The sequence below is a fragment of the Aulostomus chinensis genome, chromosome 22 (assembly GCF_037954235.1).
Source record: "Aulostomus chinensis isolate RoL2024-O1b breed Wild chromosome 22, RoL_Achi_v1.0, whole genome shotgun sequence".
Classification (NCBI taxonomy): domain Eukaryota; kingdom Metazoa; phylum Chordata; class Actinopteri; order Syngnathiformes; family Aulostomidae; genus Aulostomus; species Aulostomus chinensis.
In genome coordinates, this window is record NC_141341.1 from 22,660,001 (window position 1) to 22,678,999 (window position 18,999).

The 18,999-nt window shown below is 43.1% G+C and overlaps 1 protein-coding gene across 1 annotated transcript in view; it reads right to left on the bottom strand.

The window, feature by feature from the left end:
• The window catches only part of kcng2 (potassium voltage-gated channel, subfamily G, member 2), a 37,099-nt gene extending 18,612 nt beyond the window's left edge, over positions 1 to 18,487 (bottom strand). Inside the window, exons 1-2 of the mRNA XM_086194225.1 lie at positions 18,051 to 18,487; positions 9,373 to 10,249 (exon numbers count right to left, since the gene is read on the bottom strand). Coding sequence (XP_086050351.1) covers positions 9,373 to 10,137 — 765 coding nt within the window. The 5' untranslated portion in view covers positions 10,138 to 10,249; positions 18,051 to 18,487. The remainder of the gene's footprint in view (positions 1 to 9,372; positions 10,250 to 18,050) is intronic.
• Between the last annotated feature and the right edge of the window lie 512 nt (positions 18,488 to 18,999).

The following is an 18,999-nucleotide window of genomic DNA, read 5'->3' on the forward strand; positions in this document are numbered from 1 at the left end:
ATTCTCCATTCCCATGGAGACATGGGAGGAGGAGGATGAGAATGAAAATGCAAAGCTGAAGAAGACATCCAAACTTAGCCCAGATGAGGAGAGCAACCTTAAAGCATCAGACGATACAGGTTGGGCATTGGAAGCAGTTGCAGTAATTTACAGAGCAATTACTGTAATGATTTCATGGAGGAAGATTTGGCCATTTTATTAGGGAGAAAATAGTATCCAACAAAACTAATAGAATTCTGTGTCTGAGATAAAAGTCTGACATTAATCTCTGGATCAAAAATGGATGTAAATTTTGGATATTTAAAAATTTCATGTAGCGCTAATCCTCTTTCAGTACAGATTCTAAAACAAGTGACTTCAAGTTGCATTTGTGTGCACTTCATAATCTCTAAAATCTATAACGAAATTAACACAAAGGTGAAACGGGAGAGCTTAAGTTCCCTTTGTCAAAAAAGGCCACATCTATCTGTCCTTCCTGCACTGTTTTTAACAATCACAAAGCAAAATTAAGAGGCCATGAAAAGTCAGAGCCCGACGGCCCATTGTATTTTAATGAAGCCTTACTGGTTAGAATTAATTCTCATCAGGTTAACCCAACAATAATCAATATATCTACGTATCAACATTGAAAGCATAGAAATGAAAAGGGTTAGCAACAGCTGTTTTCAACAAAATTACGCAAAAGTAGCGCATCTGGACATCTTGAAGCAAAACACAAAGCTGGCAGGTAGCTGGTGAAGCGGAGCATTTACTCGTGCATTTTCACTCAGATGGGAGTGAAAACCAAGCCTAAAGCTGGAATAAAGTTGAAAATTGAACCAACACTTCCAAGTTGACCAGAACTCAACTCCAAGTGTTGATGACTGAATGATCCCCTTTAAAGCTGACAATTTTTAAATCAAAATGCAGACTTTCTAGGCAGCACGGTGGTGCAGTGGTCAGCACTGTCCCCTCACAGCAAGAAGGTTCCGGGTTCGAGTCCCGGCTGGAGCACAGGATCTTTCTGTGTGGAGTCTGCATGTTCTCTCTGTTCCTGTGTGGGTTCTCTCTGGTACTCTGACTTCTTCCCACTGTCCAAAGACATGCAATTGGGGACGAGGCTGATTGGATACTCTAAGTTGACCGTAGGTGTGAATGGTTGTCTGTCTGTATGTGTTGGCCCTGTGATGGACTGGAGACCTGCCCCCGCGACCCTTAACAGGAATAAGCGGAAGACAATGGGTGGATGGCGGACTTTCTGTTGAGTTTAGGTAATATCACCACACATTTATTTTGAAGGCTTGAGATGTATCTACTAAATTTAGGGCGCACTAATGAGCAGGTTTTTATTATTATGCACAAACCCAAAACATGTATAATTCACCACATCTGGTGAGTCTGCAGATTTTTGAGCATCTGTAAGCCCTTCAACTGAGAAAAGGAATTCCTTCAGTAATAATCTGGCCCTCAGTTGACTCTGCCACAGTAAATGTCCATGTTTTCTTTGTATCTGACATGTGCCATTAATTAATTTACAAATTTTTGTAAGCAAATGTTGTATTGCTTTTACAGAGGACTTAACAAGTGAATGAGGTCAAATCCCTCAACTTTTGCCAACATTTCAATGTGAAATTTGATAATAAATCAGGATTGAATTCATAGCTTGTTGCTTTTCCTCACAAATGCCCTATAAGTGTTTTATTATAGGCTTGAATCAATGATAAAGTTATATGCAGTTTGTTCAAACCCTCCAAAAAAGCAGAATACAGAAGCGTTTGAAGTAATACATCATGATCATGTAGGTTGACCACTGTTAAAGAAAAACAGGCAGAGTTTTGTTACTTTGAGATCATACCAATATAAATAACAAATACAATGTATTATAATCTCATGATGTGTATCAGGGGAAGTGAGCATTTGATTGGTAAAGGGAGGTTCCATGCAGCCGTAAAATGCTGGCTATCAAACCTAATGGGGGAGGAAGTGTGGGTGGCCTCATCTGAAGGAGATGTGCTAATTAGTAAAAGCAATTCGCTATGATGAGCTGAGTTCTCCATCCAAGTGCATAACTGTTGTGCTTGACATTAGCGTGAAAGAAGACCAGAAGTAAAGCCCACGCAGGCACGCATACATTAGCTCTCACAGCTGAGCCAAAGTGTCTCCTAACATGGTAACAAAGACCTAAGACGCTCTGTCTGACACCTCAGTCCACACCGCAACTGCTGGGAACATGAGCGCCATCGCACCTTTGCTTTCCTTTCCGCATATTTTGTGGGATTTGATTTATGCGCACATCAAAGCCTGTAAAGAGTAGGGGCATGCACTTGCAATACTTAGAGAACGATGTATAAATCATAAGTCATCTGTTTGGCAGTGGGGACCAAAGACCTTATATGGGACGACACAAAACACTTAAAGTATGGTGCTGAGGTGGCAACAGGTTAAAAACAACGTCTCATTGGGTGTAGCAATGGATTCATTGATTTGACTTGATCAATTTGAAAATACATTAATTAGCATGGTATCTGTTCAAGTGCTGACAGTATCACACCACATCACTCATAGAGCTTGCTGTTGAAGCAAAAATTGCCAACTTTTAGAGCAGTTTTAAAACATATGACTAATGATTCAAACTACTTTTTATGTATTGGTTTAATTCCGGGGGGCTGCACGGTAGTGCAGAGGTTAGCACTGTGGCCTCACAGCAAGAAGTTCTCCCTGTGCCTGCGTGGGTTCTCTCTGGTACTCCAGCTTCTTCCCACCGTCCAAAGACATCAATTAGGGGACGAGGCTGATTGATACTCTAAATTGACCGTAGGTATGAATGTGAGTGTGAATGGTTGTTTGTCTCTGTATGTTGGCCCTGCGATGGACTGACGACCTGTCCAGGGTGAACCCCGCCTCTCGCCCGTAGATGCTGGGATAGGCTCCAGCCCACCCCGCGACCCTTACTAGTAAGGAATAAGCGGAAGATGACAATGGATGGATGGGTTTAATTCAGTCAATCCATTTTCTGCACCTTCCAATTTCAGGCCACGGTGGCAGCAGGTCATGCTGCAGAAACCTACTTAGATATAATCAATCGAATGTATTCTAGCTCTACTATAGGGTAGCTCACCAGTTGGACGAGCCAAAAGTTCCTACACCGATGCTAAGGCCTCGTCAGTTCCCTCCAGGTGTCAGAGCTCCTCACCCTATCAGTAGGACGAAACCCAACCAATTGCCAGAGAAAACTCATTTTGGACACTTGTATTTGCACTTTGGTGGCCACTTCCTGAAGCCTGTGCACTTTGATGGGTGTTGGAACATGGAAATTAGTATATTTCTCCCCCATAACAAGTCTATGTAGTGCTCACAAAGCTGAGGCAGCACTACTCCACCTTTTCAGCTCAAACTTCATCTTACTCTTGGTTCAAAACCAAAAAAACACAGGATGCTTGAATTCCCTAGGTCGGAAGCTCACTCCCAATCGAGGAGGAGCAATCCACCATTTTCCATCACAGAACCATGACCTCCAACATGGAGATGTCTCTCACACAAACTGCTTCATGTTTAGCAGAAAACCACTGTCACAGGAAGAAGAGGCAAACAAAAGCAAAAAGAGTGATCCTGAAAATCCTCAATGGACACTCCTCATCCGTAGCTGCTCCTTAAAATCCCTTCCTTGAGTGTCCATACAGAGTAGTTGACAGAAGACGAATGGCACGTTTGACTTCCTGCTAATAACATCAATGTCAGATGGCTTTAGGATTTCTTCCAAACGTTCTTTCCACTCCCTGTTTCAAATGCTATCAGCTTGCTCAGGACCTCACCACAGCCTAACTGTCCATGCATCAACAACCCCATCAACGATGCCTTTCATGGAGTGGTCAAAACTTTGAAATCGCTACAGTCCAAGGCAGTTAAGAGCACACAAAGAAATGACAGACTGTGGTTTTCACTTACTTCATTTTGCTATGCTAGTTTATCTAAAAGTGGCAGAGCCACCTCATTATATCCGTTAACCGTTGCATTTTGAGGGGGCCACCTGCCAAACCTGGTTCTCACTCCTAATGAACCACATTTCTCTCGGAGGGGAATCAAGACTCACTTTTCAGGCCACTCTGGTAGTTAATTGCTGTCTTGAATTTGAGACGTAGCAGGTCCTAGTCCCACCTGCAGTACTTCTGAGTCAAATAACTAAAGTTTAACTGGAGAACAAGCAAGATAAGGCTGTTTTAGTAGCTCTTCATTCAGCTTTTGCCTACTTTGTGTTGCTCATTGAGAGACAGCATGGCTCAGAGGTAGAGTGGCCTTCTCGCAACCAAAGGATCGCAGTTTCGATCCGCACTTCCCCCGGTGACCAGGCTGTCGCGGTATCTTTGAGCAAGATACTGAGCCCCTAATTGCTCCTGATGGCCCTGAGATGAACTGGCAACTGGTCAATGTCAGCTGGGATAAACTCCAGCCCCCCCCCCCCCCCCCCCCCACGACCCTTAATGACAATAAGCGATATAGAAAATGGATGGATGGATGGTTGTTGGCTGATTTTTTTCTCTTTGAAGATTATGTACTTTCATTCCAACACCCCCTTCCTCTCCAGCCTGCTAAAGAAGACATGTCTTAGACACAGTGTGAGGCTGAGAGTTTTAATCATACTCTTGTCTGATCACATCATTCAAGAGGTGAATTAATGTGATAAAAAGACACTCGAGAGCAAGATCTCTCAGGCTTCTGAAATTTCAAAGGGAGAGAGGGGCATGAAAAGACTCCGGAGGAAGTTATCATCAGCTTCAACAGGGCCTTTTTTTGCTCAGCTTGGCACGAGCTGTGACAACACGTGTAGCTGGTGGCAACAATTAAGCCTGAGATAACAATATTTCTCTTCCTGCGAGATGAAAGCTACAACAATTGCATGTACTCTGCTCTCACTTTCAGATCTAATTAGATACCGGAGATTTTTGTTTAGACTTTGTGTCAATGAAACACACTTGTTTTTCTTCTGCTGTGATTGAAAGTATAAAAATTAGGAATGCTACGACCCTATCAGCCTCACTTAGTATGAAGACTAGAGGAGGAGACACATCACCTGGCTCTCCTCAAAGTGAAAACGTGAAAGTTTTGAGCTGCATCGTCATATTTTTTTTAAGTTGAGCCAAGCGAAGCACGGCAAAGCCATTGTGACAGAACGCCACCAGGAAGCCACCCACTGTTGTCAACTCAACACATTTGTTGCCATGTTTGGTGTTTTCAACAACTTTTTCAAGAGGTCCTTGCAAAAAAGTTAGCAACATTAACACAAAGGATTCACAAATGTTAATCTGTTTTGGATGAAAAATTCAGGTTTGAATTTCAGAAAAATAAACTTTTGGAACTTTGTGACACAAGTAAAACTTGTGTAAGAGACCTGGATCGCTGGTACAGATGTAGGTCACATCTCATGCCTAAGCTGCACTTTTTCTCCAAAACTCAGAGATTGTGAAGATTCAAAGAACCCGTCTACCACACGGATGAGTGCAAGAATCTTCCTAACAAGACTAAAACACAACCATGCTGTTTAAGTGAATGAACAGTGTGATTTGTAAGACCTGCTGTCTTTACATCAACATGCATGGGCACAATTGATTTTCAACAGTGAAGCAGCACTATAAAACCTGCAGGCTGTTTTGTCAGTTTGTCTGTGCCCATAATTCTCAAAGTGGGATACATATACCTCCAGGGGTTTACAAACTTACGTCAGGGGCTATGCCACGAAAATCTGTGGCATCAAAATCAAAATCATCCCTCAAAAACATTGTATTTTAAATCTTCAATCAAAATCCTTCATCCATCATAATGTATTTGTTCCTTGAGTGGAAAAACAAGGACCTTTACCACCTCATATGTTTCCTAACTGTCTCAGAAATGCATAAATAGTTGAACCAACCTCACCTCACACATGGGAACCTGCGGTAATGTTAAAATCGTTGCTACTCTGTGTCCCATTTCCTCCATGCAAAGGTAGGCTATCCATCGCATGGCTCTAAATCTGTTGTCTTCTTCTCTCACCCAGGAACAAAAATGCTGCACGTATTTCCCTAAAGGTTGAACTATTCAGTCTTTTTTCCGTCTAGTCTTGCATGGTGCTTGTATGTGCAGACGTTGAGTGAAACATCAAAGCTGTGTTTCACCTTTTATGTTTGAGTCGTGTAATAGAGCTGAAACTGCATCCCAGACAAATAACTCATCTCTGTTGAAAGAAATGCCTTCAAACTGAAGTACAGTGGTTAGACAGCTAAACATAACACACAGAAGGTGACGCGAAGCATTATTATTCTGTATATATTAAATGTCTCCTTTCAATTTCTTATTGCTACTGATGAATTCAAAGTAGGCCTGCTGCCGGTGCAGCGTGGAGTAGACCAACAGAAACTGCATCATATGTAGAATATCATTAATGAGTATCCCCCCTCAGTACACATGTTCTTAGATAACAATAGTACACACTGGGCATAATTATACCAGACTCTTGAGATGAACCCAGTGTGTGTTCATGTTATCTTCCTTGAGTGAATAATGTAGCCAGTGGTTACATTTTCACACTGGTGCCAAGTTACCGAGTGGCCTTTCATTACTCACCAGGTCTTTCATCATGATAAGGGCTTTTAGAAGTAAGGTTAGCACTTTTTATGGGACATGGTAATGGAACTATAATGATATTTACAATTCTATTGTTACTTCAGCAACCCTTTGCTCTGATATGGGAATTATTTAGCATCATGTTGAAGATGAAACTTCTTAAGAATCCAAAAGTTTGTTAATCGTCAGCTAAGGTTTGGTAAACAGCTTTAACTGTATGGATTAGGACTTCATGGCCACAATTTGCATAATCATTGAGTTATATAACAATAATGAGCTTATTTCATATTCATTTTTGGAAGCAGGTCAAAAGAAATGAACAGCGTTGAGAGAATATCTGTGGGTTTTTGCAAATATAGAGCTGAAGCCCAAATCTAGAAAAGACTATTCATTCTGAATTTGCATTCACACATTTCACACATGTGTGAATGCATAGCCTTTTCCCTCTCTTGGTGTTGTATATGCCTCGTCTGTCATTGCACACATTTACAAGATCTCATGTTTCCATGAAGGAACGTACGCTGCTGCAACAGCGAGGACAACTCCACAATAATCTGATATTCAAGTGGAGAGAGAAGACGGCGCTCTGTCCCTGAGCCTCTGTCTGTCATCATGATTTACAATAAAGCCCATGACTCTGTACTGTATGTGGGCTGCTGCATCAACATATCTGACTTCTTCCCTAGCAGCTGTAATGCAGAACCTCGAGGCTGCTCTGGAGAATAGACCCTGACACCAAGGTTCATTTCCTCAAATTGATAAATGCACAGAGTGAAACAGTTCATCATGACAGTCTGTCCAGCATGTTACATGATCTCTTTTTAAACTACGCGTAGTATTTCTTACGCAAGCATAGAATAGTCACATTTTATCAAGTATCCCTTGGACCATAATTCATGATGTTACTGTCCCTTCTTCTACTTAAAAAAAAAAAGGTAATTGTATCTGGCCTTAATCTGTGTTCCTCTTAAACAGCAACAGCTGTCGGCCAAAAGTTTTTGGGTTGACAATTCAGAAAAATCCTTACGTCCCATTGCTGTTAACCTGATGTCTGTATAAGAGAATTTCTTCATATGTGCCACAAACGTCCACTCAGACTCAAGGATGAACCATAAGATTTTGGTGGTCAGAGGTCATCTCACAGGAACGCAATATCCCAGGAACGACAGAAATCTATTCAAATACTGAATTACAAACATCCACTGGGATTCTCTGGTTTGTTCTGACATACTTTGGTTGTGTACATCTGTGTTTCATAAGGAACTTCAGTGCCCGCCGCCGGTTGCTGTAACTATTGACTCCATTTCACAAGATTATATTCTACAAATTAAACATGAATATTGTTCCATGTCAGCATGACTGAAGTTGTTGTGATAACACAGAATTACTGCTTGACGTCTCAGCTACATAAGTTCATAGTGCCTGTGTCATGATGTTCCTGTGACTGTTATCAAGGGGAATGTATCCAATAAAGCAAATAATCTGTGGAGTGCGTGCATGTCTGCGTACCTGCATGTCTGCGTACCTGCATGTCTGCGTACCTGCATGCATGTGTGCGTGCGTGCTTGCCTGTGTGCCTGAGTGCCTGCACGCCTGCTTCCATTACTTTTGGGGACACAGACCAATCTCAGGCCATCTAACTGGGGACAAAAACTGTATTCCAATTGGTAAAAGAATTTAATGTTTGAATTCTGGGGTCAGGCAGTCTGTAAATACCCCTCAGGTCACTCCAAGTGTTATTTCACCAAAAGATCATCATTTGTTTATCAGTTGCTCAACACTGAATTTGTGTTGAATTTTTTTTCTCCCTTGCAAGACATCTTGTTGAATCCAGTTAAAACAAAAAAACAGCAATTGACTTGTAGGTAGAAACCACTGGAGACTGAAGACAAGTGCCACAAAAAGAATATTCTCAAGCTGCCAACAGACTGCAATGTCATCATTTATAGCATGACCATGCTTGTGCAAGTGTTGACAGTACGGTTCCTGGGCGTGGTACGGAGCACTCACACTCGTCAAACCAACCAGACTTTTGTTGAGTATTGGACGTATAACAGGATTGAGAAGCTGTTTTATTCTAGATGATGTGTTTGAGGGTTATAAATAGACATGACATTCCTGTGTTGTTTATTATTTTCATTCTCCATTAGCTTTCAGCCGCAAGTTTGCCCTTCCTGACATCGAAAGAATTTCATGATTTAAAGACATCAACTGTGCATAAGCAATAAACAAGTGATTATATGTGGGTGAAGAATTGCCTTAAATAGATATTGAAGGTCAGAGACTAGCTTGGGGTTGGATCAGCTGTTCTTGGAAGGGTTAAAAAGATAAACTTAAAATGATGAATGACAAAAGAACAGCAAATTCGTGATATCATTGATGACAATGTTGCATCATAAAGATGGCTGCTCCATGTCCCAGGAAAATAGCAAGGTGCAACAATAAACCCTCACCCACAACCTTCTTAAGTGTGGGTGTACGTATGTCAGACAGGGACTCAACAGCATGTTGCTCCATTAATTCATCTAAGTAGAAATGACATCACCGCAGTACAACATTCGCACACATCCTTGGATTAAGAGTTCACTAATGAACAAACAAACCTAAGTCTACTGCAGAAACGAGGATTTACACAACACAACAAATTGAAGGTTTGGGACTTTTTAAGCAGACCCTTTATGTTTATGTTGAAACAACAAGTCCTATTTGAAGGATCAGGAATGAATTTGAACTTTTTGGGTTGCTTAAATCAAGCCTGTGACTAACCCTGATGGAGGTATCACCAAGTGAACTCACCCTCTCCTCCTCTTCTCGGAGGTCTGGCATGGTGCTGACACACAGCGTCACAGCTGTGATGGCTACAAATATCACTGACAAACAGGCAAAGATCTTCCCTGGCAGCCCAGAGTGGGGGTTCTCCACCATGTCCCTCAGTCTCCGCATGCAGCCCCCCTCATGGCTCTCTTCTGACCCAGCCAGCTGCTGACTCTCCTCGTTGGACTGCGGCGTAGTGAGCTCACCCTCTTCTTCCTCCAGCCTCTGCTGCTCCTTGTACTCCTCCTGGCGGAGTCGTAACTTCCTTAAGCAGCACCAATCGAGGTTGTTCTCCTCCACCCCCCAGTACAGCAGCTCCTCCTGGAAGGACAGGGCGCACATCTCCCTCAGTAGCCGCAACTTCCCTGCCGCCAGGAAAGTGACGATAGTGCGGAAAGCGGATGGACTGCGGTCAAAGAAATACTCATTGCGACTGCCATCGTAGTCATCGCACACATCCATGATCTCGGCCTCGTTGCTGCAGTTGTGCAGCTTTCCCAGCCTTGTCAGAGGGAACTCCTCCAATGTGGACCAGGGGATACGGTACTTGATGCCCCCCACATTGATGATGGCTGCCACATCATCTTTGTCTTGTTGGCGGGTCTGCGGTTGAAGAAGGAGCTGGGCTCGTTTGTAGAACAAGCCCTTCTTGGAGGTGACCTCCTGTGGATTCTGCACACGTTTGAAGTGGAAGGTGGGGAACTGTTGCTCGGTGCTACCTGCCAAGAAAGCAACCTCCTGGTACATCCCGGACACTCTAGGGGGGGACCCTGTCCTGCACAATGCGATGGGAAGTGTGCTTCACAGGGAATGTGAGGTGACTGTGAGCTGGTCACCCATTCAGCAACACAGTATATCTCTATCAGATAGAAAAGACAAAATAAGTCATTACTTACTTTGCACAGTCATTATTTCACAGCACTGAAGTACAATGAAATTCAATATGGTAACATCATCATTGTGGACCTACGAGGGTCACTTTGCAAGATCTGTGAGTCAAACCGTCTAGAAGAAACATGATGTGAGCATGAGCTCTTAACACTGCGTTGTGTGCTGGTGCTGGTGTGGTGGGTTATAATCATGTAGAGGCACCATGGAATCAAGGGTGGCACGGTGGTGCAGTGGTCAGCACTGCCACCTCACAGCAAGAAGGTTACGGGTTCAAGTCCCGGCTGGAGCACTGGGTCTTTCTGTGTGGAGTCTGCATGTTCTCCCTGTTCCTGCTGGGTTCTCTCTGGTACTCCAGCTTCCTCCACAGTCCAAAGACATCAAGAGGGACCAGGTTAATCCAGACTCTAAATTGACCGTAGGCGTTGCTGTGAGAGCCAATGGTTGTCTGTCTCTATGTGTTGGCCCTGCCATGGACTGGTGACCTGTCCAGGGTGAACCCCACCTCTCGCCTGAAAGCCACTGGGATAGGCTCAATAGGCTTTGCCACAAATGTCCTTAAAGGACTCAAAGGTGACCTGAAAATATTTTGGTGGTCAAAGGCCAGGGTCACTGTGACAGACACAAAGTCTTACAACCACGATGCAGTATTTCTAGCTGGTTTCTAAACCTAATTTAACAGCAGGAGACACTTCTTTTAGTCAGTTTAAGACTACGAAAAAATCCTAGCTGCCACCCTGAGTGCTACATAGCTGAACCACAACCATCACGGAAGCATCCTAATTGTCCTTCACTGTTTTTGTTATGCTGAATATAAAATTCTAACTGATGTCCCAGATGATGTAATCCAGTGTTAGGAGGTCCTGGTCATTTTTCATGGTCATTTGGAGAAGTCCTAAAGGTCTGGTTGAAATAGAATAGAAAATTAAAGCTGCAAGCAGCGTTGTTAGGGCCTGAGCCCCCACGCGGCCTACGGCCGCGTCCTTGACACCGGCCCGAATCCAACGGTGTAATCGGCAAATCCCTAGGCCTTGTAGTTTAGGAGATACGAGCCTCAGTGCGCTGCACAGTGTGAGTGCAGAGCTGAGAGCCGGCCCTTTAAGAGCCCCTCCCTTCTCTGCTCGCTCTCTGCCATCTCTGTCAGAGTGGAGAGCAGAGGAGGATTTGGCAGTTTTACTGACAAACACAGTCATAACTCTGCATATGTTGGTCAAAAGTGTAATGTAAAGACATCAGTTCGTAGAGTTTTTTCTCAGGAATTCAATGGTGTGTTTTCTGAAGGTGTGAGTGTTTTAATTTAGAAGCGACAAGTGTTTGTTTGAGAGTATGTACATGAGGGCAGAGAAGTGCCAATTGTGGTTTCCATGACTACAGTAAACAAATCTCTGCCATCTCTGTCAGAGCTGAGAGCAGAGCTGAGAGCAGAGCTGCCAGCTGGCCCATTAAGAACCCCTCCCCCGCTGCACTTTCTTTGATCTGTGCTAGAGTGGAGAGAGTGGAGGATTAAGAGAAATGTAGTGTGTAAAAGCTGAATAACTCGGCCTACGTTGGTGGAAAGTAACACAAAATACCATATTTTTGTAGGGATTTTTGTCAGGAATACAGTGATATGTTTTTAAAAGCTGTGCGATGTATGGTATAGACGTGAGAAGCATTTGTTCGAGAGTATGTACCATGAGAGGACACAGCCTCCCCATTGACTTCCATTGTAAGCGTAAAACGTGTCTCCCCCACTTTGAGGGCTTATAAAATCCAAACCGAGCGCGTAGTATATTAGCCTTTAAAGATTTTTGAAGAGCACAGTTGGGAGAGTAATGTGTGAAAGTTTGGAAGCCCTGGCATTTACGGTTTAGGAGGAGATAGATTTTGTTCGGGGAGTAAAAAAAGTCCTGATTTTGACAGTTTTGTCCAGTTTGTGGACATTCTGTTGGAGATAGGTGAGGGGTCAGAGTGTAAGAATTGTTCGTCTTGATGAGACGAGTCCAACGGTGTTGGTCCCATGTCTGTGGGAGTTTTGTGTGAGGAGTTATAGCGCGCGAAATTAAAAAAAATTATCTTTTTTTTGTGTGGCTCCCTAGGTGGCGCTATAGACTTTAGTGGCGTTTTTGTTTTTGATTAGTGAATGTTGAGACATACCGAACGATTGTGCCAAATTTCAGCGAATTTCATGCATGTTCAGGGGGTCAAATTAGATTATGCGCGTTATGCGCATTATGCGCATATAGCGCGCACTCATTGAGAGCAAGAACAGTATAATACCAGGTTTTGAATGGGTGTGTATGTGAAAACTGGCTCCGGGCCGTCTGGCCCAGTTGCCTCATGGGTGTTGGGGGGGCCTGGGACACTGTTTAGTGTGTGTTTTTAGTGTTTTTAGTGCTGCTAATGTGTTGCTCTGCCGAGCAAACATAATAGGGTCTTCGCCAGAAGTACCTTCTGGCTCAGGCCCTAATTAAAGCTGAGCAACTTGGTTACAAGTTACAGCTTGAAAGAACTGAAGGGGAATTCTGCTTTCCACATCCCAAGGCTGTGGAGTGAGGCCATTTAAATAATTATATTCATGGTGCTAACAGCTGGAAATCACAAAGACACGTGCATAATCACTGCACACTGAGATATATAATGATGCATTTTAGAGAGTTTTTGAAGTGTTTACATTCTGCTTTTGTGCTGATAGTGGTTAATATATTTATGTGCATCTGAAGAAAAAAATAATGGCACAGAATGACAAGTAATACTGAGAAAAAAGGAATCTTGACAGGAAAATGAGAACGACTTCCCATCGGACGCACTTAATGTGTGAGGTCAGAGTGAAATAAAAGAGACACAGCAAGAGAAACAGAACAGCTAATCACAATGTGTAACATGTGCATACTTTTTATGCTTTTTATGTGATGAATTCCTGGTGTCCAGTGTTGGTGGTTTTCAGATTGGAGATGTAAGATGTGATTGCCTCTACAGAAAACATTTCCTTGCACTTATGGAGCATTTTCAAACAAACACGCATAGATTATTAAAAAAAACCATGAGCATCCATCAGAATAAAGTGGACCAACTGTATCATAGAAGAAAGGGGGGGGTTACTATAACTGTCATCACTCCCTGATCAAACAGTGCAATGTGTCGGTCTGTGTTCACTGGCACTTTGCACATCTTTTGATTCAAGCTCCTTAGATCCAGTTACTCATTTGTGAAGCTACATCTTCTTAACAAGATGCGACATTTCTTGTTTTATTCAACATGAGCATCTGGATTCCCCGTCCAGCTTGTTCCACTCACTACACCTGGGGCTCATGACAGAAAGCAGGCGCATTTGAGCCTCGTCTGGGACCACTAGGGCACTTGGGGATCAGTTATAGCATGTGAGTCGGCTCAGATGTAGCAACACTCATCCAGAATCTACATGGTCATTCAAGGCCAAACGTGGGCCAAAGGACAACTGGGCTGGGAGGAAGCGTGTGCCAAATTTGGTCAAGCATTCAATGCTTTCTATGTGGGCACATTATCAGAACAAATCCAGAAACCCCTTCAGTGATCCTCGGAGTTTGCTCCACTATTCTGGGGATAGCCATTTTAGAATTCAGCTGGAGGGAGGTCAGAGTGCAGCAGCCCTGCTGAGATTCAGCTAAGTGCTTCTGACAGACGTAGTTTATTGAGCATGACAGTGTAGCCACAGGAAAAGAACTCTAAGTCACCACAGAGAGTTCAAACTCCAGAGGGGCAACATGATTACTGCGGCTTGTTGATCCATGGATTTATGATCAAATCACCTTTATAGCATGATTGCTGAAAGAAATCCACAAGAACGCATTAAAAATGAACACTGTACTGCAAATAAAGAGCCTGATAAAACTGTTCTGTTTTTACAATGCAGTTACAATAGTGACACACTATGTGCACAAATACTTCACTACTGAGTTTGAGACTGAAAATGAAAAAAACAAAACAAAAAATGGACCTCATTCATGAAATGTTTGACAACTTCAGTCCTAAATTTAGTCTACAGACGGGAAGCAAAGTCTGATGGCTGAGCGTAAATCCTTGCTCCTTCCAACTATTGTGTAGCTCTCGGAACTGTAACCCGGGCCTGCCAAGACGTTAATGCCTCATTACGTTACGTTAAAGGTTGTAGTAGACGTCATAGGCAAGTAGTTACAAAAAGCCACAAGGCTTTGCTTCCTGCCTGGAGACAAATTTGAGAGCGAAAAGAAATCTTCTAGTATCCGAGAACACATTTGTGCAGAAGAACATAGAGTGACTGACCATGAGGCCACTGTTCTACCTTCTGTTATTGGCCTTGAAATATCTGTGTAATATTGTATAATGTATGTGTATACAGTATAGGGGAGGGGGCCGTTTGAAGGCATACCGGTCGGTGAGCTGTGGGTAGCGCCGGGCGACACAAAAACAATGCTATTTTAAACTATTGTTATGTTTAAGATTCATGGATAACTATTTGTTTGACTTAGTTCTCTGAAAATGTAATGTAAATATGCTGAGCAAGCATATGAACTATTAATAGCTGGTCAGTGTTTCAACAAGTGACATCAAAACAAAAAAGCTCGCATTTTAAAGTAAAAAGAAAGCTCCCTAATTCGGTAATAAATAACACATTTCTTGCAAACAAAAATCACACAATACATTTAATAATGCATAGTTGTATTTATCTGCATGAGCTTGAGAAAGTCAGTCAGAGTCCTGATTCTGGGCAGTAGCAGCTCACGTGGTGTTTTCCACAATTTACTTATGTAGATTCAACTTCTGACCTCATAATCAAAGGCGATATTCATGTCAGCAGTTGAAACCCAGATTTGTGCATACTCATTTTACAAGCCCACTGCTACAGAAGTCCAACCTAAAACTGTCCCTCAAAGCCATTAGAAACATCCATTGACAGTCAAAATATGAGACAAGTCCTGATGCTGAGCACTGAGGGGAAAAATGTGAGCAGCTACATTCTAAGTTCCTACAATGTGGAATCATTTTCATCAGACTCTTGCTATGTTTGGCTCTTCGGCGTGAGTGTGTTTGGTGCTTATGCTGGATATTTGCTTTTCTGTTGAATCATGTGTAGTATTATCCTTCTCAAACACACACACACACACACACACACACACACACACGCACACACACACACACACACACATATACACAGACCCTCAATGCATGAGTCTATGGTTCACTCACTGACTGAAGACATTCTCTGGACTTCAGTCCTGCATCAAACCTTCCCACTTTTTTTTTTTTAAGTAATTCCTCCCCACTGAACCTGCAGCTGCTCCTCTCATCTCCACTGACGACCTCAAAGGATGTTGTACTTTCAAACTCTGCTTGTTCTGTTTGCTCATGCAAATGTAATTTACATGACTCTTTGCATAAATCCATAACCCATGCATCACTGATGCATCCACCTCCTCACACCCACTTCGTCTTCATCTTTGTAACATGCATGAAGGACATCATCGTCCTGGGCGACACTCAACTGTCACCTGACCAGCCACTAAATGCTGCTGATTGCTTTCCTCAGTGGAACTGTTTCTCAGTAACAGTCAGTGCTCTAAAATATGAAGACAATTAAGGGTTTTTGGGTTTTTTTGACAGCAGAAACAGGGCAGCAATCAGCAGAGAATATGATTTTATAATCCAGAATGACGCAAATGTCTCTGATGAATTGCAATAATCACGGGAAGAGTACTTCTCATAACATAATCACACACAGAAGTGTGTGGCAGGCAGAGATGGAGAGCACCTTTAAGACTCTGCACTGATGATGATTTTGACCGGCCGAGTTCTGGCTCACGAAAGGATTCAATTCCAAATGTATGAAACAGAAAATCCATCCATCAATTTTCTACCTCTTATCTTGTTAAGGGTCACGGCACGGGGGGGCTGGAGTCTATCCCAGCAGCCTTCAGGTGAGAGGCGGGGTTCACCCTGGACAGGTCACCAGTCCATGGCAGGGCCAACACATAGAGACAGACAACCATTGGCTCTCCCAGTCACACCTACGGTCAATTTAGAGTCTGGATTAACCTGGTCCCCTCTTGATGTCTTTGGACTGTGGAGGAAGCTGGAGTACCAGAGAGAACCCAGCAGGAACAGGGAGAACATGGAGACTCACCCAGAAAGACCCCGTGCTCCAGCCGGGACTGGAACCCACTGCACCACCGTGCCGCCCTAATTATGATAATGATATCACCTGTTTTTTCCTGATATGCTGATATTTTACGACTTGTTTTGATCAATAGCCCATATTTACCAGTATAATCAATTTAATATGATATTCACATTTTGTATGTACTGAAAAACGTATTTAAACATTGAGAGTAAGTAATTTCTTTTGTTCATTTCCAAAATATTTACCAGATCTTTCTAATCATCTGGCACCCAATTTAAAGGGTTTAAATACATAAAATATGTTTTATCAGTATAACATTAATATTAAAATGCACAGTATTATTTGAAGGATAAAATGCCCCAGTAACAGTCTGACTGCTAGTCAGCTTAGCGCAATGAACTGAAGCAAGCAGGTTAGTTGCAAGTCTGCTGTTTAGTAAAATACAATTCAGACTAGAAAGGGAGCAAAAAAGAGAATCCATGGCCCTCTAATCTTGTAAAGGCCTGTGACTGACGTGCTGTTGAGAGGATGACGCAACCATTTTTTGGATGTTGCTTATTGCCTTTATGATATTCAAAATTACAAAGCAAAAACGTGCTGTTTTTTTTGGGGGGGGGGGCTGGTTTGGTTTTCAGTTTGCATTTTTCTCTCTTTCAGAAAGGAGTCAGCAAAATCCCACAGACACAGAACTGAAAACTCTGGCCCTTTCCGTCTGTGCTGCTTTTTAGAAGTTTGAAATGCCCTGTGACGATCTCTAATTGAACATGGAACCTGCACTGGGAGCCTAACAGTCAATGCCAATCAGCCGATTCAAAGGATTGAATGAACAAAGAGAGAAAGGGGGAAGATAATTTGATGGTTAGCCTGAAGGCGAAGAATGTGATGTTTGCGGGGACGACATAACAGCAGCACACAAGAAAGCAAAAGAGGAGCATTTCTTCTCTCCCTCTCATTATTTTGTTTTTCGTCTGTATCTATAGTCTCCACCTCGAGTCCTCCTGGCCCAGGACTCTGCACTCTCCTCCCATTAGCTGACCCCAAGATGCCGAGCATGACTGTTAATGAGTGAGATGGGCGGCTGGAGTGTTTGGCTGCAGGGTGAACCTCGTGCATGAAATGTTGAAAGCTGCTGTGATGCACAACAAACTAGCTGTTCTCCTTAGATTTGTCCTCAGTGCTTTCAAGATTTAGAGATCATCTGTTTTTCACACGTCAACAGGTTAATGATCTGGCAGCAGGGGTGGCAGTGACATTTATATGGACAATCCATACAGGAGTGTAGGGGATATCAATACTGACCTACAAATCTAAATTGGGGACACTTTTAAGAGTAAATTGGAGAAACTTTTAATAGTCAAAACCCAAAGCATGGCAACCCTCCTCCACTCCAAACCACAGGAATACTGTTCTAATATCACAGGAGAAAGCATCAAGCACCCTTTCCAGGGATATTACTAATGAATAAAAAGTCAAGCAGTCATTGAGAACTATTAGACCAATAGGGCTTTTCTGGGAGAACGAAGTGGATTTCGAAGCAAATTGTTGAGGTAAAAACACTGGACTGTGACTGGGTTGAAATTGTTTGTTTTCAGATCTGTTATCCTGTCAAAGCACAAACCGACAGATAAATGATACACAAAAGAAAATCCAGACTTACCCAGCGTGTCGAGCTCATCAGCCTCGTCGCACGTCCGTAGCCCTCCTCACGCTGCATGCCGCCAAGTTTTCCACGCAGATGCGGTGGGACATCGTAAACAAGGAGTTTGCTCAAGTCGCGGTTCGAAGGCTCAGAATAAGAGATCGGCGTAGGAAAAAGTGGCTCACATTGCTGCTGCTCTTCCCACCGGAGCTGTCGGGACAGATGTGCTGTGCGCGCGGGGGCGCGCGTATGTGTGTGCGTGTTTGCGCGCCTCCCAGCAGGTGGAGAGGCGGTTCAGGTGCGTCTCTCCGCGTCTCTCCGTCTCTCTGCGTCTGTCTCTGGGAAACCTCTAGCGCCTCAACACGATGTGACAGCGTCAGGGGGAGTGTTTGTTATGTTCTCTGTTATGTAAGAAACTCTATATATCATATTCCTTGTCTTGCCTTGCGTGCCTCTTCCTGTCATTATTGCATCGAATGTGCGTATGATTAGATTTCAGGCTCAGCTGGATCCATGAGTGGAAACTTAGCATAGAGCCGCTCTCTTTATCTTGGCTCGGTTTATAGATACATTTATGGAAAAGTTGGTGTGCATCACAGCAGCCTAAACTGGTGAACTGACGGAACTGGGTGATGATATGGAAATGCAAAATATAAATCCCTTTCCACACCGTGCGTACGTGTGTGTGTGTGTGTGTGTGTGTTTGTGTGTGTGTGTGTGTGTGTGTGTGTGTGTTTCCAGTCTGTCAACAGTCCACAGATAGAGACAGCAGACAGACAGTAATTGCAGGAGTCTGATTGATGCATCCATTTGCAGCATATCTGGTTTTCTCAATGCCCGCGAACAGCTCTGGGTTAAGCTTCAATGTGCTGACGTAAAATTTACTCTTAAAACCATCTTAATCTAAATATAGAAACATGGCTGCTTACTGGGGGTTGTGTGAGTGTTTTTGTGTTGTGGATGCATG